Genomic DNA, 24,303 nt, shown 5'->3' with positions numbered 1-24,303 from the left:
TTATTTTAAGTATTTCTAAATTTTTTGTTATTTTAAATTGAGTTAACTCAAAGGTATCGAGGAGTTGTCTTGGTTTAAAACTTATTTGATTACTGTTCTGACATTCTCCAGAGAGCTGTGACACTGGTGTGGCTGTCACTCAGATGGGAAAGACCTTTTATAATAAAAGCTACATATTCAATACCCATAGAACACCATCTTCCAGACTCTCCTTCCATTCAGATTAAATGACCTAAAAATTACCTATTGTCTATTTAAATATTAAATAGTATTTTGAGAAAATATTTTATTTTGCTTTAGAACTTATATATTTTTTAAAATTTTCTAGATTAGTAGTTACTAATTTGTTAAAGAAATAGTCAACCAGACCAACCAGATCAATAAGAATGGTGGACTGAGAGAACCATGAGGAAGGCAGCAGATTGTGCAGGTGGGGCTGGCTGAACTGGAAACTGAACTGACTGTAGACTATAGCAGGGTCTGTGCCATGGGAGAAACTCCCAGTCTCACTTGAGAGTTCCTTGGAAAGTGGGCTAGAGACAACAGAAGAGTTGCTCGGTTCCCTCTCTGGCTCCTCACCCATAGGCAGCAAGGAGAGTTGCTCTACCCAGGTGAATACCTAAGGCCCCACCCCCTTACAACTTAACAGGTGTGCCAAGACAAAGAAATAGGGCCCAAATTAAACAACAAAGCAAAACTCCAGAGAGATAAGCCAACCTGTCTCATGGAGAGTTCAAAGCCCTGGTAATCAAAATGCTCACAGAACTGATTGAGCTGATTGAAATGATTGGTCGCAAAATGAAAGAGCAAATGAAGACTACCCAAAGTGAAATAAAGCAAAATATTCAGGGAACCAACAGTGACAGGAAAGAAACCAGGACTCAAATCAATGATTTGGAGCAAAATGAAGAAATAAGAAACCCACCAGAAGAGAATGAAGAAATAAGAATTCAAAAAGATGAAGAGAAGCTTAGGAAACTCTGGGACAACTTTAAACATTCTAATATCTGAATTATAGGGGTGCCAGAAGGGGAACACTGGCAAGAAATTGAAAACTTATTTGAACAAATAATGAAAGAAAACTTCCCCAATCTGGTGAAGGAAATAGACTTTCAGGAAGTCCAGGAAGCCAGGAGAGTCTCAAAGTAGGTGGACCCAAAGAAGAACACACCAAGGCACATCATCATTAAAAAGTTACCCAAGATAAATAAAAGAGAGGATCTTAAAAGCAGTGATAGGAAAGGAGAGAGTTACCTACAAAGGAGTTTCCATAAGACTGTCAACTGACTTCTCAAAAGAAACCTTGCAGACCAGAAGGGGCTGGAAAGAAGTATTTGAAGTCATGAAAGGCAAGGACCTACATCCAAGATTACTCTATCCAGCAAAGCTATCATTTAGAATGGAAGGGCTGATAAAGTGCTTCCCAGATAAGGTCAAGTTAAAGGAGTTCATCATCACCAAGCCATTATTATATGAAATGTTAAAGGGACTTATCTAAGGAATAGAAGATAAAAAGCTATAAACATTAAAATGACAAAAAACTCATAGCTATCAACAAATGAGCCTAAAAAAGGAAAACAATGAAAACAAAAACTAAGCAAACAACTAGAATAGGAACAGAATCAGAGAAATGGACAACACATGGAGGATTTTCAGTAAGGAGGGGGAGGGGATGAATGAGGGGAAAATGTACAAGGAATAAGAAGCATAATTGGCATGCATAAAATAGATGGGGAGAGCTCAAAAATGGTATAAGAAACAGAATTTGAAGAACTTATAAGTACAGCCCATGGACATGAACTAAGGGAGGGAATGCTGGAGGGTTGGGGGTGCAGGGTGGAGGGCTGGAAAGAAGTATTTGAAGTCATGAAAGGCAAGGAACTAAATACAAGGGGGAAAAATTGGGAAAACTATAATAGCATAATCAATAAAATATACTTTAAAAAAGTTACTAATTTGGAATTTTAAGCACTGTATTTCACATAAGAATATGCTTACAAAGAACAAAGGCTATCATTGCGTTTTAAAATGTCTTAAATGTGGTCTTTGATTTTGAATGACCTTTAATATACCAGTTTTGAAGGCTATGGGTGCCTTGGGAGGAGGTTAGAGTAAATACTGTGGTCTGTAGGTGGCACATACTTTTTTTCTCAGGAAAGCAAGTACCTCACAGTGGCAGCCAGAAGCCAGCCAGGGGTGTCCAAACTTTTGGAATCTGTGAGCCACACTGGAAGAAGAGTTGTCTTGAACCATATATTAAACACATTGCAACTTGTAATCACAAAAAATCTCATGATGTTTTAAGTACATTTATGATTTTGTGTTGGTTGGGCTGCATTCATATGCATCCTGGGCTTCTTCTCTTGGCTTAGGTTCTATGGCACTGAAATAAATAGTGACTTTCTGATTCTTATGGAGGACACATGGAGTTATTTATCAGTGCACTAATTGCACTTTCAATAGAAGGGTTGATATGCTCTGGTAACTTATTGCCTGTTTTAATGAGAACTTTGACAGGCAGAATTCATGGGTGTCAATGACAATTGTATTTACTAAAACAGTGAAAAAACTATTTCTAATTTTCCTTTTCAGCTCTGCTTCAAAATATTTTTCATTTGCATATCATTTTAATCTTCTCAATTAAATTAAAGTGACCTTGTTAAAAATACTTTACCTTTGATATAGACTCAGATAATGAGTAAAATACATACGAAGAGAACACATTATGAGTGAAGGTTTGGGCATAAAGTGGGAGATACACAAAGTACTCTGCCTCTTGATTGTTTATAATGTTTCTTTTCTAATTTCAGAAGTAATTTATACTTATATAGTCATGCAGGTTATATAAATGCATCATATAGAAGGTGAAATTTTTCAAAGTTCTGGCCAAACTCATTGGATGATGAAGACCTTTTTGTGTATTTTTGTGGTTTGTAAATATGAGGAACATCATTCTGACTTGTTCAGCTTTTTGCACTATAACAGAAGAGACAGTGAAGCTTATGGGCATGCTATCCATATACTTTAATTCATGAAGGTCACATGGTTGATTCTCTGATCATACTCATCTTAGATGACTTATGTTAAATAATGACAAGGAGTAGGCAAGAGAGATTAAAGAAGAAAGGAGGAATGCCTCTTCCTAATAAATAGAATAAAATAATGTTTTCATTGAGTGAAAAGCACATTTTTGTCTTTCATCTGAGTATTGGTATATATAGATTAAAAATCAGGTTTAACTTTGAGAAAAAAATACTAGGTTGAGCTCCACTGTGTGTGACATTGCTGTGTGCTCCTTATGGATTCATGCGATATCTTTGCCTTCACCTACTGGGATTCAGGAATTGTCTCCTCCATGTAGATGATGCGAATGAGTACAGCCCACCTGCCTTGTAACACAGGTGGTAAAACTGAAATGTGAATCTTGGTCAGTCAGTCTGACTACAGAGCCCTGCTCTTCCTGTTACACTCTGTGCTGATATAACAAGACCCAAATGGCCTGGATTAGAATGTGGCTACTCTGATCAGTTTTTTAATAGTATCATGAATGTTTTTTATTTCACTATTATTTCAAATGGCCTAACTGCAATTTCTATAAGACAAATAAAAATGAAGCACCCTTTTTGCTTAAGATTACAAATTGGGGGAAAAAAGTGGTTGTCTTTAAAATCAATCAGGACACCTCCATGGAAAATTACCTGGGCTGTTTCATGGTTGGGAAGGCCAGAGGAGGGAGTTGGCATCCTGAAGAGGCACCGGCCTGGCCCTAGGTCTGGCCAGCACCCACTGGCAACAGCTTAGCAGTGGAGTTGTCAAGATTTTCCTCAATTGTAAAAATATGAAAGTTACATTTTAGAATCATCTTTTCTTCTAATTCCTTATTACTGCCTTTTTATTATCTCAGGAAAGCAGTAAGTAACACAAAAGATCCTTTTACATCATTTGATTTAAAACACAGAATCCAAGAGGGATTTTTCTGGCTGAGTTCATGAAGGAAAATCTGTAGCCAATCAATGTTCATCTTACCAGTAAAAACCTGATTACATCAAACAAGTTCATTCATTTTATTTTATAAATTCAATGATTTAAAATTATGAAAAATGTCTGGATTCTCATCCATTTCAATTTTATAAAGAAATAATTATCATTATGAAAGCTGTAATTTATTTTTCTTTCATTAAGTGAAATAGATTTTTATTGTGCAGGATAGTTTCCACCCTTCACCCCTCTATATTTACAGTATATATATATATATTTTTTTTAAGATTTTATTTATTTATTTTTAGAGAGGGAAGGGAGGGAAATAGAGAGAGAGAGAGAAACATCAATGTGTGGTTGCTGGGGGTTATGGCCTGCAACCCAGGCATGTACCCTGGCTGGGAATCGAACCTGGGACACTTTGGTTCCCATACAGTATATATTTTTCAGCTTAATTTAAAACCCTGTCAAAGTTCCAGTGCTGTAAACTATTTTTTAAAAGATTTATTATAAAATTGGAATCATGCAAAACAATAGTTTATGCTTTTTTTTCCCCTAGAGGTCTTTGTTCAGTACTTCTTCCCACTGAGCACCTAATACAGAAATTGGCAAATAGTAGGATGCCGTGAACAACAAAGAAAAAGAGAACGAATTCTTAACTTGTATACAACATGTGATTTGCAGCAAATGATTAGCTAGGACACCTGAGTTTGAGCTTCCTACCCAATCTCCCATTGTTGTTATGCTGTACTCAGAGTGTGACCCCAGACCAGCTGTGTCTGCCTCACCTGGGAGATGTTATAAATGCAAATTCTTAGGTCCACTACACACCTTCTAATTCAGAAATTTTAGGAGTTGGACACAGAAAGTTGTGTTTTAACCAGGCCTCTAGCTGATTCTGATGCCATCTGAAGCTATCCATGTACCATTGTTTTATTTTTCCCTTACTGATGGCTTCTGGAGTCTCCTTCCCCTGCTCCATGGTGGCAATAAGGCTGCTTTCATCCACCTAATCCTGGACCTAGAGAGAGATGGACCCAGCTTCTCTATTTTTGCTTGTCTTCAGAACACAGGAGATTGGAAGGGGCTTTAGTTCCCACTGGGCTAGGTCACATTCACAAAATAAAATCACAAAAATTTTTTTTAAAGATTTTCACTTATTTATTTTTAGAGAGGGAAGGGAGGGAGGGAGAGAGAGAGAGAGAGAGAGAGAGAGAGAGAGAGAGAGAGAGAGAGAGAGAGACATCAATGTGCTGTTGCTGGGGGCCATGGCCTGCAACCCAGGGATGTGCCCCGACTGGGAATCGAACCTGTGATGCTTTGGTTCGCAGCCCACGTTCAATCCATTGAGCTAAGCCAGCCAGGGCAAAATATTTTATGATTTTATAAAATTAATTTTTTTCTCAATTACAGTTTACATTTAATATTAGTTTATATTAGTTTCAGGTGTACAGTGTGGTGGCTAGACAATCATATACATTAAAAAGTGTTCTTCCAGTACCCAACTGGAACCATACGTAGTTGTTACAATGTTATTGACTATATTCCCCATGCTGTTCTTTACATGTACATGGCTATTTTATAAATACCCACCTGTACTGCTCAATCTCTTCACTGTTTTTACCCAGTCACCAAGCCTCCTCTGGCAACCACCAGTATGTTCCCTGTATTTATGAGTATGATTCTGTTTTGTTCAGTTATTTATATTGTGCTTTAGAGTCCACATATAAGTGAAATCATGTGGTACAATATTTATTTATTTTTCTCTGACTTATTTTACTTAGCATGATATTCTTTAGGTCCATTTATGCTGTCATAAATGGTAAGATTTTAATCTTTTTATGGCTGAGTAATATTCCATTGTACATACGGATGTATGGATGTTAACCCCATATGTTGGATGTTAACCCCTTATTAGATGTATCATTGATAAATATATTTTCCCATTAAGTGGGTTGTCTTTTCATTTTATTGATAGTTTCCTTTCCTGTGCAAAAAATTCCTAGTTTAATGCAGTACCATTTGTTTTTATTTTCTTTTGTTTCTCTTGCCCAAGGAGATGCATCAAAAAAAAATAATAATATTACTTAGAGAAATGTTTGAGATTTTACTGCCTATTTTTTCTTCTAGGATTTTTATGATATCTAGTCTTATGTTTAAATCCTAAATCCATTTTGAGTTTATTATTACATAAAGTATAAGAAGATAGTTTGGTTTCATTTTTTTGCATGTATACATCCAATTTTCCCTTATTTAATAGACTGTCTTTACCCCATTGTATGTACTTGCCTCCTTGTCAAATATTAGTTGACCCCTAAGGCATGGGTTTATTTCTGGGCTCTCTATTCTGTTCTATTAATCTACATATCCTTTTTTATGCCAGCACCATGCTCTTTTGATTATTATAGCCTTGTAGTATAGTTTGATGTAAGGTAGCATCATTCCTACAACTTTGTTTTTTTATTTTTCCCCCTCAGGATTGCTGTAGCTATTCGGCATCTTTTGTGATTCCACATAAACTTTTAGAGTATATATTCTAGTTCTGTGAAATACACCATTGGTATTTTGATAAGAATTGTGTTGATGACACCCTGGCTGGTGTAGCTCAGTGGATTGAGCACAGGCTGCGATCCAAAGTGTCGCAGGTTCGATTCCCAGTCAGGGTACATGCCTGGGTTACAGGCCATGACCCCCAGCAGCCGCACATTGATGTTTCTCTCTCTCTCATTTTCTCCCTCACTTCCTTCTCTGAAAATAAATAAATAAAATCTAAAAAAAAAAAACAAACCAAAACAACAACAAAAAAAGAATTGTGTTGATGGAGAGGTGGGAGGAGGTAATGGGGGGGGAAGGGGAAAGATTTTCAGGAACATCTATAAAGGATACATAGACAAAACCAAATGGGGGGTAGGATCAAGGGTGGGAAGTGGCAATGGCTGGGGTTGTGGGGTAGTGGTGGGGAAAAAATGGAGACAACTGTACTCGAACAACAATTTAAAAAAGTCAAAATAAAAGAATTGTGTTGAGTCTATAGATTACTTTGAATAGTATGGACATTTTAATAATGTTACTTTTTTTCTATCCATAAGCATGATATATGCCTTTTTTTGTTTGCATCTACTTTAGTTTTATTCTTCAGTGTTTTATAATTTTCCAATACAGGTCTTTTACTTCCTTGATTACATTTATTTCTAGGTATTTTATTTATTTTTTGATGCAATTGTAAATGGGATAGTTTTCCTAGTTTCTATTTGTTATAGTTCATTACTGGTGTATTAAAATACAACTGACTTCTGGGGATTTATTTTGTATCCTGCTACTGTACTGAATTTATTTATCAGTTCCAGTATTTTTGGGGTGCTATCTTTAGGATTCTCTATATATGGTATCATGTCATCTGCACATAATGAGTTTTCCTTTTTTCTTTCTAATTTAGATAGCTGTTTTGTTTTGTTTTGTTTTGGTTTTTGTTTTTTGTCTTTTTTTTTTTTGGTCTGACTACTATGGCTGGGACTTCTAGTACTATGATGAATAAGAAGAATGAAATTGGACATCCTTGTCTTGTTCCTGATCTTAAGGAAAATGCTTTTAGTTTTTTCCCATTGTGTATGATGTTGGTTGGTAGTTTTTCATATATGGCTTTTACATTGAGATATATCCCCTTTACTCCCACTTTGCTGAGGGTTTTTATCATAAATTTTTGCTGGATATTGTCAAATGTACCTATTGATATGATCATATGATTTTTATCTGTCATTTTGTTTATGTAATGTATCATGTTAATTGATTCGTGGCTATACTAATATTGCATCCCAGAAATAAATCTCACTTGATCATGGTGTATGATCTTTTTAATTTATTGTTGGATCCACTTGGCTCGTATTTGGTTGAGGATTTTTGCATCTATGTTCATCAAGGATATTGGCATATGATTTTCTTTCATTGTAGTATCTTTATCTGGTTTTGGGATTAGGATAGTGCTGGCCTCATGAAATGACCTGGGAGTCTTTCTTCCTCTTGAATTTTTTGGGATTGTTTGAGGAGAGGCATTAGTTCCCAAAATGTTTGGTAAAATTTACCCATGAAGACTTCTGGTCCACAAGTTTTGTTTGTCAGAAGTTTTTATGATTAATGTTATAATTACATTACTTGTAATCAGTCTGTTCAGATTTTGTTTTTCTTGATTAAGTTTTGGGAGGTTGTATGTCTTTCAGGATTTGTCTATTTCTTCTATATTGTCTAATTTGTTCGCACATTTCCTATGCCACTCATAATATTTTTTAATAATACTTTCATAATCCTTTGTATTTCTCTGGTGTCATTGTTACTTCTCCTCTTTTGTTTCTGATTTTATGTTTTGGGACATCTCTTTTTATTCCTTGATGAATCTGGTTAAGTGTTTATTGATCTTGTTTATATTTCTGAAGAACCAGCTCTTGGTTTCATTGATCTTTTGTATTTAAGACTTTATTTCATTTATTTCTGCTCTGATATTTATTATTTCTTCTCTTTTACTCACTTTGAAGGTTTTTTGTTGTTCTTTTTCTAGTTCCTTTAAGTGTAAACTTAGATTGTTTATTCAAGGTTTTTCTTTTTTTTTGAGGTAGGCCCATAATGCTATGAATTTCTCTCTTAGGACTGCTTTCATTGTGTCCCATAGATTTTAGATTGTTTTGTACTCATTTTCATTGTAACAAACATGGATTTAAGATAAGCCCACTCTATAAGAGAATACAATGTGGTCAGCATGTTGTTAATATTGTGAAAACTATTCACCAAATTGTACTGTATTATAATGAATAGGGCATTCCTTAATTATATATATATATGTATTTAATAATACACTTATGAAGTTAAATAATATTCAATTTAATTATCTATTATCTTTTTATTATATTTTGGATAAGTTTAGGTATTATGAAATAAAAATGTTTAAAAGAGAGGGAAGAGTTGCTTATCATTAATTCTGAAAAAGTAGATTTCTCTAAGAATGCATATTTTCAATTTTACATGATTATTAATAAATAATTTATTAAATTAAAATGACATGAGGAGAAATAACCAGGGAATTAAAGAATTATACATCAAATAATGTCCACTTGGCAAAGTGTCAAATATTATAAAAATATAGTAGTGCAGGAATAGCCAAAGCCACAGGCTTATGCAAGGCGGCCATGAAAATTATTGAAATAAACCCATGAACTGCTCAGGTAGGAACCTACCTGTCACAAACAGTGGAAGCCACCAGGTTCGGAGTGATGACCAGCAGGTGAAAACAGAGGCCTGTCAACAATGACTCCCCTTACCATCAGTCTCATTGATGTGTGTAGTCCTTTAAGCTGGCAGAAAAATCACATTTACAATGTTCTCTGCAGAGAGCAAGGTTCAGTCTCCTTGGTGTGAGTGGACTAAGAAGAGTGAGTAAGTGTTATGTTATGAGCCCTAAAAAAGTAGATGTGGAGTGGGCAAGACTAGAGACATACATACTCAGGAAATTCAAGTGGAAATCTGAAAATCAAAACAGAGGCCATGTCATACTGTTATGTAGGTCAGGGATCATGGTGCTGGGTGACTTGTAGAGGAGCAGAGAAGTCTGAGCGGAAAGTAAATTAGCTTTGGTGGAAATTTCACTGCCCCTGCCCTTAGCTAGGCAAACATGGAGTGCAGAAATATTCCAGACCCCACCTGCTGGTGAATCTGGTTGCTGTTGTACTGCTGCCCACCCTGACATGTTAAATTGTGTTAGATAAGGAACTCACATCTGATGGAAATAGAGCCATGGAGTTGGGAGCTGCGTTTAGGGTAAAGCTTGGCTACTTGGAGTGAAGTATAAGGATCAGCAACATGGACACCACCTGAGAGCTGGCTAGAAATGCAGACTCTCAGGTTATACCTCAGATAGACCAAACTAAGACTCCAACCAGACCCAGGTGACACTGTACACACTGAGATTTGGCAAGCACAGGATCATCACAGGACTTAAAAGCCTGCAGCTTAGTGAGATTGCATATGGCTGCAGGTAATAGTTAGCCTTCTTTGCTGTCCTTTCTGCCAAAGCCAAATAAAGGCACTAATAGAATACAGGACAATTTTAAACTGCTATACATCTGATGGATGTATAGAGAGAAGTTGGCACTCTTAAGAAATATAACTACTTTTCTTTTTTTGTTGTTGAGACTATATCACTATTTTAGTCAATCTGAGTCTTTCTTTCCTACTCCCAGAATCAACTACTACTACCTCCTAACTATGTGGTAGAGGAAATATAACAACCAACGTTTAGGGGGGAGTGAATTCCAGCCCCAGAATAAACTTGAGGAGAAAGTTGTCCATCCATCTCTACCATCTTAACCACTGAAATGGATGATTGACAGGCCAATCTCACTGGCCATTGTCTACAAGCACTACTTAGTGATCATTCAAAGGACCTCATAATTCTACAAATTTCCAAAGAAACTAGCTGAATGGATTAAACTGACCATTAAAATCAGAGGAGCTTAATTAAATGAACTAGTGTGCAAAATATAAACATACCCGGCTTTTATTTACAACAGCTCTCCCACTCATTGCTATAAATACCTCCCCAGCCCCTTTGGAGTTTGTGGACATGGATATACTGCCATTTCCTCTTCTAATCTCCAATTGTTTGGGGGTCTGGCCAAATGCCACAACGGAAAAGTTGCCATGCTTGGTGCTTTTTTACATGCATGCCTTCCACAAAGTAATTATTACTTCCTGGAGGGCTGAGGGACTAAATTTAACTTTAGTCATAGATTTACTCCCGTGGTCACATTTATACATATCTACTACTAAAAAATAAACGAGAGTTTTCTTTCCCTTCCATATGTGTCCATCTCAGACAAAGGGAATACTTTTTTTCTCATCTGTGTCTCATGAGAACCTAAAAATGATAGAAAGTCACCTTATTTGAGAATTGTTACTTCCCCAGAACAGAGCATTCATTATCAAACTAATTTCGTTCAATGTTTTCCGTATTGACATGAGACAACTTATTGCATGTGGATCTTAGCCAGAGAAGCCTACGACTTTTCTATATTGTAATTGCCTCAGTACACCAGAGTGTCCACATTTTAGTGGTGAAAGAAATGACTGTTTGGCTTGGGAGACTTTTTAGTCTAAGAAGATAAAAGCCTGGGTGAAGACTGTGGGTGTGTGAGGGAGTAACAGTGGCCTTCAGAAGATGAAGTGTTAATGTACAGAGGATGGAGACCAGCTGCTTTTCATCTCCACTGAGAGCAGACTAGAGGAAACGAGCCCACATGCTCCAGGAGAGCTTAGGGAAGCTGCTTAAGTGAGAGTGTCCTTTTGTACAGGGCCAATTCTGCAAGAAATGGAGCCAACAGGATTTCTAGAAAGAAATTGGGATATGGCTCTGAAGAAATTGTATATTATTGTACAATCCCCGAATTAAGAAAGTTTCCAAATATACCCTTAAATTATTTAATTTCAGGGCACATTATCATCTTCCTTTTCAACAAATCACCAGCACATGCCTAACATTTGTCACTGTTCTGGGAGAAGTTCAGCAGCCTCTTGTCCATGGCGGAGTGGAAAAAGCAGGATCTTTGGAGCCAGAAGAATTTGGGTTTGGATTTCAATTTTACAAATTACTGCCTTCATTACCTTGGGTCCCTATCCAACCTCTCTAAGTTTAATATCTTTATTTGTACAATACTGACTTCATAGAGAAATTGTTACCATTGAAGATAGCATACACAAATTTCCTAGTACAAAAACAGGTACATATTAAGCATTTAATAATAACACTGGGTACTTGATATTATGAGTTATAAGACCTATTAGTGCAAGGGATTGTTTAATAATTAATTGTAAAACAGAATTTATTCCTAGTTTACACTTTAAAAAACTGAGACACCACTAGGTTAAGCTAAGTTGCATAAGGACATAAAGGCAATAAGTTGTGAGGCAGCTAATCAATGAACATATAGGTTGAATTCAGGAGCTGCTATTCTTCCTAATATATCACACTGCCTTATATTATATGAAACAAATTAAGGGGATTGAGGTTGCTTATTAGCATATGTACCTATTACTAAAATCCATAGTTTTCAAAACTCAGGCTCTCAGAATGTCTACCAAGCCTGATCCATGTGCACTGTATTTGCCTCTTTGGAGCATCCAATTTATTGGCACAGGGAGGTTGTCATCACTAAGTTAAGAGATATACCAGTTAATCTGCTTGGAAGAGCTCTGAAAAATTAAGTCTTTGCAATAAAGGGATATATGTTGAATTTATTTTAGATCTTCAAACTATTTTTCATCAATTTCTATTATTTTATCTATTTATTTAATCAATAAACATTTGTTGATCCAGAGGATGTTCAGTAATAGGAGTTTATGATTTAAAGATGGTCTTTCTAGTGAAAAAGAAAAGTATCAACAAATAATTGCTATGTAGTAAGAAAAGTACTATATTATAAAGGACATAAAGCCCTCAGGAAGAGCAAATTTGGAAAAGTATTTCAAAGCAACTAGCATTTGAGCCAGGTCTTATGTACTGCAGTAGAGCAGACATCTAGTCAAAGACTTGGTAAAAATGCTAAAAATTCTTAAAAAAATATTGTGCCAAATTTATAGAAAATCTTAATATCTTATGCATAGTAATTCAGACTCATGTTACCATAAAAAAAGTAAAATATTTTAACCATGAATGACATTATAATGTTTGACGACAAAGTCGAAATACAATGCAAAAATATTAATGCTAATTCTTCACTATGAAATTAAATCAATGAACAGATTTTTCTTTTGAATATTTTTTAAGTTTTGGGCACCAAGCAACAACTTGCTTACAGATCTGCAAATGAGGGAGCGAAACATGTGTAGACCTGGTTCCTGGAATGACCAACCAGATCACCTTAAGAATGTTTGACTCATTCACATTTGCTTTTGCAAGATATTTCTACACATTAGCTGGCTTGGAAACTTACAGGCAGTCACTTCTAAACCAGATACATTAACTAAAGTGGTATTTTTATAACTTTAAAATGCCCCAGTAAATCAATCAGCCATCTATTTTACAGTTATAAATTACTGTTCTGAATAATTTTGCCATTTTGATATATATTCTGAGATATCAAAAAAGTTATAAGTAGAGTATTAAAGTGAAAGGCTTTTTTTAGTCAAATGCACATCCCTTTTATATTTTGACTAAATATTTAAAAGGGGCATACAGTGGAGTGTGTATGAACATTTACGGGAATAGTTTTCACATTTTAGGTTACTTGTTAATAACTTGTAGCTAATATCTTTGAAATACTAGTTCTGGTTTTTATTTGGATATTACGAGGAAAGATAATTCTTCAAGTTCTAAGCATACCAGACAGGGGTGATTATAGCAATAATAACCATCCTTATAATGGGTGTGAAGTTTGGATTCAAACATACAGTTTGGTAATTGTTACAGTGTCTATGATGGTTAGCATCTTTACGTGTTAGTACCCATGAATTTGATAAGCATGTGCTTGTATATGGAATGCAGGTCATGCTATATTTTATACAGTACATGTTGTGTGTGGGTGGGTGCTTGTTCAAAATGCCATAAAAGGAAAACTTAAATTTCTATGATTTAGGCTTACTCCCATCAAACCTATCACATAATTGATGTTACTAGATGTCGGGTTTTCTCTGCATGGTTTAATTTTCTACTGGTGTGATTTGTGATAAATCCATTTTTTCTTGATCTTTTCATGAAGATTTCCTATGTTTCCTCTGGAATCTCAGTAAAATAATACTTCTTTTAAAAATGTTAAACTGATCCAGTGTCTAATATGATAATCATGCATTACAGTGATTATAATTTGATTTTACAAAACCAATAGAATAAAATCATCATAAATAAAGTCTTAAAAAGTACTTTTGACTATTAATAATGGGAATGTTTTTAGCATTCAAAAAGTGTAAGTTTTGTTAAAGGGATCTGCCAACAAACTGCCAACATGGTATTGTCTTTCTGAAGGTGACAGTCTTGCCTTAAAAAAAAGTACTTGCAGTTTCTTATAAGCTAACTCATAACACTTGAGATTCATAAAAAACACTATTCACTTTTTCTTTTAACCAAAGAAACAATTCTTTTTGCAGTGGTTTGGTATTAATACTGAAGCTAGTAAAGTCTCTAAAAACAGTATACAAACTATATATTTTAGATCAAAAATGTTTATTGTAAAAAAAGGACTTTGAAAATTGTTTTTAAAAAAGAAACATGATTTCACAACTCTTCAGGTTCTTTAGATACATTAGCTATAGAAAACCTCTCACTTTCATACAAAATTCATTCAGTCATATAAAAATAAAAACAAATTTACACTGACTCAGCAACTATACAGTTATTTTTCAAAAGGCACTTGGAACAGGTGTTGTATGCATTTAAAATAGTTTAAGTACATTACTGAGTTTCTAAGAATCCTTTCTTGCACTTATTCCCATCTTTAATTAATTTTAGAAAATCATTAAAAATTCTTTTAAAAAAGTAAGACACAGAGCATGCACCAGGAATGTTCAAAGCCTCCCTCTTCCCCCAAGGCACATACTGTTCATTGGCAAAACACAAACAACAATAATAACAAAAAGAAACACTTTTAATGCAGACTCCTGTGTTTTGTTCTTATTCTTTTTTTTCCTTTCTCCCCTAAAAATACAGTTTAAAGCATTATAGGTAATCAAAAAAGGCCATAGTTCAAAAATTGTAACCAGACATTAGACATGTAATGAAGTAAACTTGGAATAGTTTATAAGTCACCTGAGATAGTGTCTGGCAGATTCTCTTCCTATAACAAATTCTATTACAAACTCTATTACAAAACAATACTGTTCTGTTCAGTTGAAATTATTTGGCAGCAATGTAAATCTTTGCATTCTTTCTTAGTAAGAAAAGATACAATGTGCTTTTTGCTTTACCTTTGAAGAGAAAGATCCTTGTCTTTTATTCTTTCTATCTAGCTGTCAGTAAATATATAGTAATTTTAAACTTCACATGGAAAGAATTAACTTTAAACACATGGATTGTGTGCTCTTGCAGCTTTATGTGTATGTGTCTATACACATAATTTGGTCAGTATGCAAAGAGAAAATGCCTTTGGACTTTTATTTATCATTTGGAGTCGGAGTGAAGAAATGCATTCTGCTCGAGTAAACATTGATTGCATCACTCAGTGCGCTACACAGCAGCCAGATTCCTCATGTTTGTGCAGAAGAGACATTCTGGAGAAGGTTTTGGAGCAGTTTTTGCACTGGTATTTCTTTACATCAGAGTGGGTCTGCAGATGAGCCCTCAGATTTGATCTGTCTGCAAATGCTCTGTTGCAGTGAGGGCAAGAAAAAGGCTTCTCCCCTGGGGATGGGGGTGGAGTGGGGGGAGAAAGAAAGACAGTCAGTGTTTTCAGAGGAAACATAAAGACAGATAACATTTATGAATAATCACATTTTGCCAAAAGAACGAGAAGCAACAAAACTTGATTAAAATTTCCCATCATAGATACTTATTTTAATATCTAAATCCAAGATAAATTTAAATGTTACATTAAAAATCACACTAAGCATATTATTACCGCTGCCAGTTAGAAATAATTCATATATTTCTAGGACTTTCAGTGATTAAAACTTTCTGCTTCAGCAGGTGAAGCTAATGTTTAGCTCCTCCCAACATTTCCCAATACTTCCCCTTTTCCCTCTTTCTGTATTGTGACTAAGTTTGGATAAATGCCTTGCCTCTCTGCAGAACGTGCTAGGAATAAAAAAAAATCAGCAGCAAAGAACAAAACAACTGAAAACAAATTCAGTTCTAACTATGCAACTTGCTATAGGTGGCAGATATCACAGCAAGAATATCACTGACAGAAAACTATAGGAAAACTCTTTATCGAGCCATCAAATAAATTGATTGAGATAGCGACATTTATATCTGTTGATTATTGGAAGCAGTTTCACAGAACACACATTCAAGTACATCTTCCCTGATTTTCTAACTGATCTTTGAGACTAAACTTTCTGAATCTACTTTCCAAAGTTTCAATCCTATTTGCAGTCTGGAGCAGAGGCTATTAACAAGAAACGAAGCAGTTTGTGCTCCAAGGACTTTTGAGTCATCAGGAAGTAGCTATAAATGATCATCCATCATTAAAAGCATTACTGGGTCACTACTCAATGCAACTCCCACAGCCAGCCCAAAGCTTCATTCTCTTAGAGAGTAACATTCCTGTCTACGTTTTCTCTTACCAGTGTGAGTCCTAATGTGTCCTTGCAGTAACCAGGGTCTGGAAAATGCCTTGCCACAAATCTTGCAGACACAAGGTAAGGTGTGGGTCCGAATGTGCATCTTAAGGGCACCCAGGCTCACATATTCCTTGTCACAGTATTTACAGCTGAAAGATTTCCTAGACTGGGCATCACAGTGCAACTGCTTATGTTTGGCTAGCCCAGAAAAAGTTGAATAGGTCTTATTGCATAAATTGCACTGAAACTTTTCAGCTTCAATGGCATGTGGGTCTGAAAGCTTGGACTGTAATCTTTCCTCTTCATCACTAATGGGGCTTTCTGAGCCACTGTGGTCCTTGGATGAGGTGTCAGATGGAGAAGGGGGACTCACTCGCCCCAAGGATGAGGCGTATCCGGAAAGAGAAGAGAGGCCATTAGGTAGTGGGGAATGGAATGGAGCTGCTGTAGTCCACACGGTAATAGGGCTGTATGCTCCTGAGCTGAGGATCTCTGGTTGTGGTATGACAGGCATGGGGTAACTCTCATAGAGATATGGGGAAATAATCACTGGGAGGGAAAAAAAAAGGAAAGAAGATTAGAGTAAAACATAACTTTAAATATACACCAAGAAGCTACTTGGCAAAATGTATGGGCCTTTATAATGAAGATTTCATTTAGTAGTCATTGCACTTAATGTACACCTATGCTTCCTGCATACCCAAAGTGATAGGATCTATACCAGTCTCTGCAGTTAGCAAGAACGGCCAAGGAGGTGACTTCACAGTCCCCATTGAGAAACATAAACTTATACTTTCTTTTTAAAGATACATTAAAGTTGTTTTCCATTTTATGTATGGGTTATTTGAAGGTTTTATGACTGTCAATACCAGGATATGTGTAAATCAAGCTACTTTCTAAAGGAAAGGAGCCTTATTACAAGAAAAAAAGCAGTAATTCAACAGTTGCATACTGTGTTACTCATCTTCCTTATATTCGTTATGCATGTACATACAAGCTTTAGAAAATGAAGTTGCAAGAGTTGAATGAAATGTTCCTTGTCAGTTAAAAGTTTGAAAAGTTTTCAATTCAAATTCATTCTAAATGACCAGAATAATCTGAACTCTCTTTTAGGACACTATTTAAAAACAAAAACAACCTAGTATTTCGTTCTTTTGTAATAGTATTTGAGTTGTAATATATATCTGTATTTATATATGTATATAAACTTTCCCTCCTTCCTTCCTTCCTTCCTCCCTCCCTCCCTTCTTTTTTTTCCTTTCTTCCTTCCTGCCTCCCTTATTTCCCTCCTCCTTTTTTTTTTTTTTACCTGTGTGTGTATCCAGTTCGCTGTAGTTTGGCTTTTTGGAGGCGTTGAAATGCTTCTTGACCAGAAAAGAGCGCGGCATCTTGCCAGCGGGTCTGGCGGGCGCCCGGCGCGGATAACGGTCCGGCGGGAAGGCGCAGCCAGTCCCTATATCATCGCGGCCGGTGGGGCTCGGGCTGGGCCACGCTCAGGTGCGGCAGCAGGGTGGCCGGAGCCTCTGAAGTCGCCTAGTTCCTTCACGAACTAAGCCCGTTTTTTGGCTGGGTGGGTTTGTTTTTTTTTTTTTTTCCTCTCTTTTGCAAGAAGGAGCCAATCACAGCTGAGAGGTTCAGATTTCAGCTCCTCCCTCTGGGACAGCTGTGAACAGAGGAAGAATCTGTTGTCAGACTAAATTATTCTGGTTCAAAATGGGCTGTTCTTCAGGATTTCAGTGGAGAGGAAAAAAGTGCTTAAGTATTTTCAAGAGAGGTAATTTCACCTGGGCTCTGCCAGTTATTTGTGCTCGCTGAGCACTAGATAGTCCTAGGAATTGTGCTTTCTAAAACAGGTCTGGCTCCCATATGTTGGATAAAACAAATGCGATGGGACAAAATGTTCGCTAGAGGCAGGAAGGGGTGTTCTACAAGATCCCAGGTCAGCCTCTAGTGTTAATAAGAGCCTATATTTGGAAGTGGCAAGTAGAGATATTTTACTTGTACAGAGACCAAACAATTAACTCTTGGCTTTTGAAAAAAGGAAGGTAGAAGCAAGAAGACAAAAGCCCCTGTGAGGGAGGAGGGCGCCTCCCGCGGGAGTCTTACTTCCCTGGGTATGTAAAGTGGCCCTGGCCGCAGGCCTGGCGTGTCCTGAATGCTGGGAATGCACTTCAAGTCTTTAAGGCTCAGCAAAGCCAGAGGCTGCATTTCCACGTGAAAAATTAAGTAATCATGTCACCGTGTTAGCTATGCTGGCTGGAGAGAAATGCTTTGTAGCCCATGAAAGAACTGCTTAAGGAAGAACTGGGAAACTGCTCCGTGGGGTGGAGGTGGGGAGTGGGGGTGCAGGGAGCAATAGGAAAACTGTCATTAAGGACCATGAAAATTTCTCTCACAAAATTTCTCGCATTTGACAAGAGTTTTAAATCTTTTCATGTGTCACTATTTATTTTATGGAAAAAACCATAAATGGGTCTTTAGAGACAATTAATTATTTTATTTCCAATATTTATCTGCTTTCATATGGTGTTATTTTCACCAGTATAAAGTCATCAATATTCATCTCAGTAACTGCTAGTTTTCTGGACTATGTTTATTAAGCAAGGATTCCGTTATGAGTACTGCTTTGTTAAAGTTTTAAGAAGCTAGTCTAGTAACCAACAAAAATACTCTAATTTTGTATGTAGTATTAAATCTAAAAATATTCAAAATGGACCATTTTAAAAGTCATTACAACACTGTGGGGATTGACTGTGGAAATGGGGAATGGGCTGAGTAGAGGGGACAAAGGGGGAGAAATTGGGACAACTATAAACCTAATAAACAGCATAAACAATTTAAAAGGAAAAATAAAAAGATGAGATAAAAAGAGTATGTCAAAGTACAAAGGTTTCACAATACTTTATTTAAAAAAAAAACTCTAATGCAGGAGAGATCACAATACCTGACACTAAACTATACTATAAGACCACTGTAATCAAAACAGCCTGGTACTGGCATAAAAACAGGCACATAGACCAATGGAACAGAACAGAGAGCCCAAAAATAAACCTAAGTCTCTATGGTCAATTAATATTTGACAAAGGAAGCAGCAACATTAAATGGAGTAAAAATAGCCTCTTCAACAAATGGTGTTAGGAGAACTGGACAGCCACATCCAAAAAAATGAAACTTGAGCACCAACTTACACCATATACAAAAATAAATTCAAGGTGGATAAAAGACTTAAATATAAAATGTGACACCATTTAAAGTCCTAGAGGAGAATGTAGGTAGGAAAATCTCAGATATTTCATGCAGAAACTTTTTTACTGACTTGTCCCCTAGAGCAAGGGACATAAAGGAAAGAATAAACAAATGGGACCTCATCAAAATTAAAAGCTTCTGCACAGCTAAAGAAAACAGTATCAAAATTAAAAAAGAACCAACTGTATGGGAAAACATATTTGCCAATGATATCTCAGACAAGCGTTTAATCTCCAAAATACATAAAGAACTTACATGACTGCACTCTAAGAAGACAAGGAATCCTATTAAAAAATGGGCAAAGGACTTGAACAGACCCTTCTCCAAGGAGGACATACAGAAGATCCAAAGACACATGAAACGATGTTCAATATCGCTAGCTATCAGAGAGATGCAAATTAAAACCACAATGAGATACCACTTCACACCAGTCAGAATGGCCATCATAAACAAAGCAACAAACAACAAGTGTTGGAGAGGTTGTGGAGAAAAGGGGTCCCTAGTACACTGTTGGTGGGACTGCAGATTGGTACAACCACTATGGAAAGTGGTATGGAACTTCCTCAGAAAACTAAAAATGGATCTGCCTTTTGACCCTGCAATTCCACTGCTGGGACTCTATCCTAAAACTAAAACACCAACCCAAAAGAACCTATGCATCCCAATGTTCATAGCAGCACAATTTACAATAGCTAGATGCTGGAAGCAACCAAGATGCCCATCAGTAAATGAATGGATCAAAAAACTATGGTACATTTACACAATGGAATTCTATGCAGCAGAAAGAAAGAAGGAGCTCCTACCCTTTGCAACAGCTTGGATGGAACTGGAAAACATTATGCTGAGCAAAACAAGCCAGGCAGTGAAAGACAAATACCATATGATCTCATCTTTCACAGGAACCTAAACAACAAAACAAAGAAACAAGCAAAATATAACCAAAGACACTGAAATAGAGGACAGGCTGACAGTGACCACAGGGGGAAGAGGGAATATCAGGGGACATTGGGAAGGGTTCATGGGAACAAACTTAAAGGACACATGGACAAAAACTAGGGGGAGAGTGGTAATGGGAGGGAGGTGGGGAGGGTTAGGGGGGTGCTGGATTGGGAGTGAAAGGGAGAAAACTGTACTTGAACAATGATTAAAATAAAATAAAAAAAAACCTCTAATGCACATTTCTAAAGCTTTCTTAAATATTTGTTTAGACATATGTAAATATATGAACATGTAATAACTTTAAAGTTTTAATTCAGCTTTAAGTTATAATTATCTTTATGAAGTGTATTAAATAAACCAATGTATATATTACAAAAAAGTAATTAAAAGTAAAATTTCATCTGTGTTTTTCAAGTATCTCTGCCCATTCCATACTTTTCTGCCTACCTTTTACTGAAGAGATTAAGGAAAGAACAAATCTGCTTGTTTCTAACAGGTGCTGGAAAAGAAGAGTAAAAAGGAAAATAACTGTGATGAAGTCAAGGCTTGTAAGAGGAAAGTGCATTGTCAGACTGCCTAAATTCATAATCTTGGGATGAGAAAACAGTGCTGTCTACCGGGGGGGGGGGGGGGTGGATGCTTGCTCACAGGTTTTCTGAGCTATTTCAATGATTCCTTTGTTCTTCTTCCAACAGTCACTAATTTAAATATTGGAGAAAGGAATTTAGGTGAATATTTAAGTTAAAATAGCTATATTTGTAGGAGATAGAAATATATGAATGTACATTAAATTCCTCCATAAAACCAGTATAATTCAGACCAAGTTTTCTGAGCTTGCTGCTTTTTATAAGGGTTTGTTCAGGTACCGACCCTGGCTTGTTGAAACAAGAGTCCTCCTGCCCTTTCCGCCCTATTTCTTGCAAAAGACACATTTTGTTGGAGATATAACATAGTTGACAAAACACAAACTGCCATGTGCTTTTATTTCCTCCTTTCACTTTATACAGAGTCTATTCACAACAGTGAAGAGTGTTATTTGTTATTTACTTATTGGTAGCTATAACACAATAACTTACTAAAGTGGGTATTTAAAAAATTTATTTAAAATGTTTAACAGTAATTCTCTATGCTTGAAAACAAACAAACAAACTTGAATTTGGATTACAAATGCATAACTGAGCCAAGTCTTCCACTACATGTCCAAGGGGACTCATCACACATGATACAAATCAGAGTCAGGACATGTTACCACACCTACTGGGACAAGTGCTTAGTGTTTAGGATCATGTACGAGGCATGTCATTACACAGGTCTGCAATGGCAACTAGTCACACGTAAACCTGTGTGAGGTCTGGTCTGCTGTCAGGAGAGGAAAAACCTGAGTGCTGACAGCGTGAGTCAGACAGGTGCTCTGCTCAGACACAGCAGAGGGCATCTGGCGCCAGAATGGTCAGGTAAGGACTGGAGAAAGGAAGTCAAGTCCCCACCCAAAGCCCAACTGCTAGGGCTCTTCTAGGACAAGATGGAAAGTTCTTGTCCTGCAAACCTAGGGATCATCTGGAAACGTTGGCATTAGTCACTGACTGAAAAACTCCCTCTTGCTCAAGGACAGAACTCTTTGTTAAGACAAGATAATAAGGTTTAAAATGTTTCACTTAGGCAAAACAACCCAAGTGGATTTTGCTAATGTAAAATATCAGTCTTAGGTTGACATAATTAGGGTCATTGGAATAATGAGAAAATGGGGCTTAGCTGGAGATGCTATATGTACTCAGTCCAGCCAGGGTGAAGCTGGTGGGCGGTAAGGAAGGCACAGACTGTCAGCCCTTAGCTTTCTGACAGTTAAATGTGGGGTAGAGAGAAATGAGGAAAGGAGAGAAAGTACCTCCTGTGGGCAATTTCTCAGATCTGAAGCCCTGGCTCCCAAAAGAACTTGGTTATCATAGGGGAAATGGGGACTTAAAAAATATCCTTCCCTATGGTTGACCCACACTAGAGAGTTCTTTCCTTTACTTATCTTCTGTGGGTATATGGGACATCAGAAGTCCAGGCAACATAATTCCTTAATTGTCATGAATTTTATTAGGATGTACCTTGATGTGACTCATCTAATAGTCTCTTATTTTCTCTGTTTCCTGAACTTTGTAAAGTAAAGGTCTGGGACCTGTGGGAGGACCAGCCCTTCCCCATAGGCTCTCCTCTACTGGTAGGATTTTTCCTGGACCCAGTTTTTCTCTAGAAACAGGTAGTTTTGCCTCACCAAATATGAAAATAAATTAGATTCATGAGGTTTGAGAATGCATCTCAGGTTTATTTACTTTGCATAGAGATTTGTGTACATTTAAGTATTTAGGTACATTAGATGCCATTCAAATATTGACTACTAAATTTAGGAAATGGAGTAAATCTAGCATCAGAAGAAAACATGGCTTGGCAGATGCAGAAAATTCCATCTTGGGCTGTGCCCTGGCTCCTAAAATGCACGACATCTCTTTCTAGCTGTAGTTTGTGGCATATGATCACCCTGGAGTGGGTGGGGGAAGTTAATTGCTTTGAGTGATATGTAGTTATGGAATATTGCTAGTTTGACTGTGATATCTAGAGAATATTACAATACATTAATAATATTTCAACTAGATAGTAACAAAGCTTATTGCTCGTAACTTCAAAGTTTGAGTGACAAAGATGTGATATCATCTCATTGTTTTGTATATATTTATATGTGTATACATATATGTATATCTTCATATTTATATTCCTAATTCATAATTTAATTCAGCAACAGATAAGATAAACCAACCCCTAAAAGAGAAATAAATGTTTTTTCCCCTGTAGTATGAGTTTCTCTATCTGTAAACTATATTTAATACTCTTTCCTTATTTCTTTTTGGATGATTTAGTGGTAAATATTTCTCAGTATAAAGGAAAATAGTCAGAGTCAGCATAGGATTCTGCTTCTGTATTCTGAGCTTCATAATAAGGACAACCCTATTTCTCTGGTGATGTACACGGAACTGCATATACACCCAACATACATAAGTGTGCCTACTTCGTAATGTTAACAGAGCTAAATGTGAATATGTGTGCATGCGTGTAAATTGTGAAAAACAATAGCAAACAAATGATTTCAGGATGTCCCTTTGCTGTTTAGGAATTTCTATTATTTCTGGTGTGTTCTCTGGGCCGTATTCACCATGCCAATAGCATTTCTGTCTATCTGGAGTTAGCTCTAAATCTATTAGCTCAATAAGCAGCATCATATAACATTAGTAAATATTTGAGATCACTTCAAACAGGAAACCTTATAGAACATGGGACCAACATTTTAATGAGATTTATTTTGTGACAAATTACTTGTGTTCAGAAATCACTTATATTCAGAATTGTATTCCTAGTTAATGGTTTTATAATCTCATTTCCTTTTGGGTGGTTATATATAATTAATACATTATGCAAGGTAGAAGATATTTATCTCTTCAATGTTCTGTTTGTACCTTGTGTAAAGTGTTTATGATCTTATCTATATGATGAGCAAAACAGAGTGTAGAAAATATTGAATTTATATTTTATACACCTCAGGTATATGTGGTTTCAAAGAGACACCTATGGGTCAATTTTGGAAGACTCAGTTTTCTTTTTAGGTTCTTTTTCTGTAACTTTTTAACAAGGTCTGCCACCTAGTGGAAAATGGGTGACTTGACCAGACACTGAGAGCATCAACCTGATCTCATTTTTTAATTGCTCAAATTCAGAAAGATATTACTTAAATCTTATGAATTTAAAGTTTATTCTTAATTGAAAATGACATATTCATGTTGGTAGAAACACAGGTGTATTTATATAATAAATTATGTTGGGTTCATAAGATAGATGAGTAAGGGTAATTTA

At 36.3% G+C, this 24,303-nt stretch overlaps 1 protein-coding gene across 1 annotated transcript; it reads right to left on the bottom strand.

Annotated features, from left to right (window-relative positions):
• Window positions 1-14,157: 14,157 nt before the first annotated feature.
• SNAI2 (snail family transcriptional repressor 2) lies at window positions 14,158-17,787 on the bottom strand. Its single transcript, XM_028533914.2, has 3 exons — window positions 17,540-17,787; window positions 16,234-16,779; window positions 14,158-15,349 (listed from the first exon to the last, which is right to left on the bottom strand). The coding sequence occupies exons 1-3, from the start codon at window positions 17,616-17,618 to the stop codon at window positions 15,168-15,170; spliced, it is 807 nt and encodes a 268-aa protein (XP_028389715.1). The 5' UTR covers window positions 17,619-17,787; the 3' UTR covers window positions 14,158-15,167.
• Window positions 17,788-24,303: the final 6,516 nt, after the last annotated feature.

This window comes from Phyllostomus discolor, chromosome 7, assembly GCF_004126475.2.
Source record: "Phyllostomus discolor isolate MPI-MPIP mPhyDis1 chromosome 7, mPhyDis1.pri.v3, whole genome shotgun sequence".
Taxonomy (NCBI): domain Eukaryota; kingdom Metazoa; phylum Chordata; class Mammalia; order Chiroptera; family Phyllostomidae; genus Phyllostomus; species Phyllostomus discolor.
The sequence above is the reverse complement of the archived record's forward strand: the minus strand, read 5'-3'. Positions and strand labels throughout refer to the sequence as shown.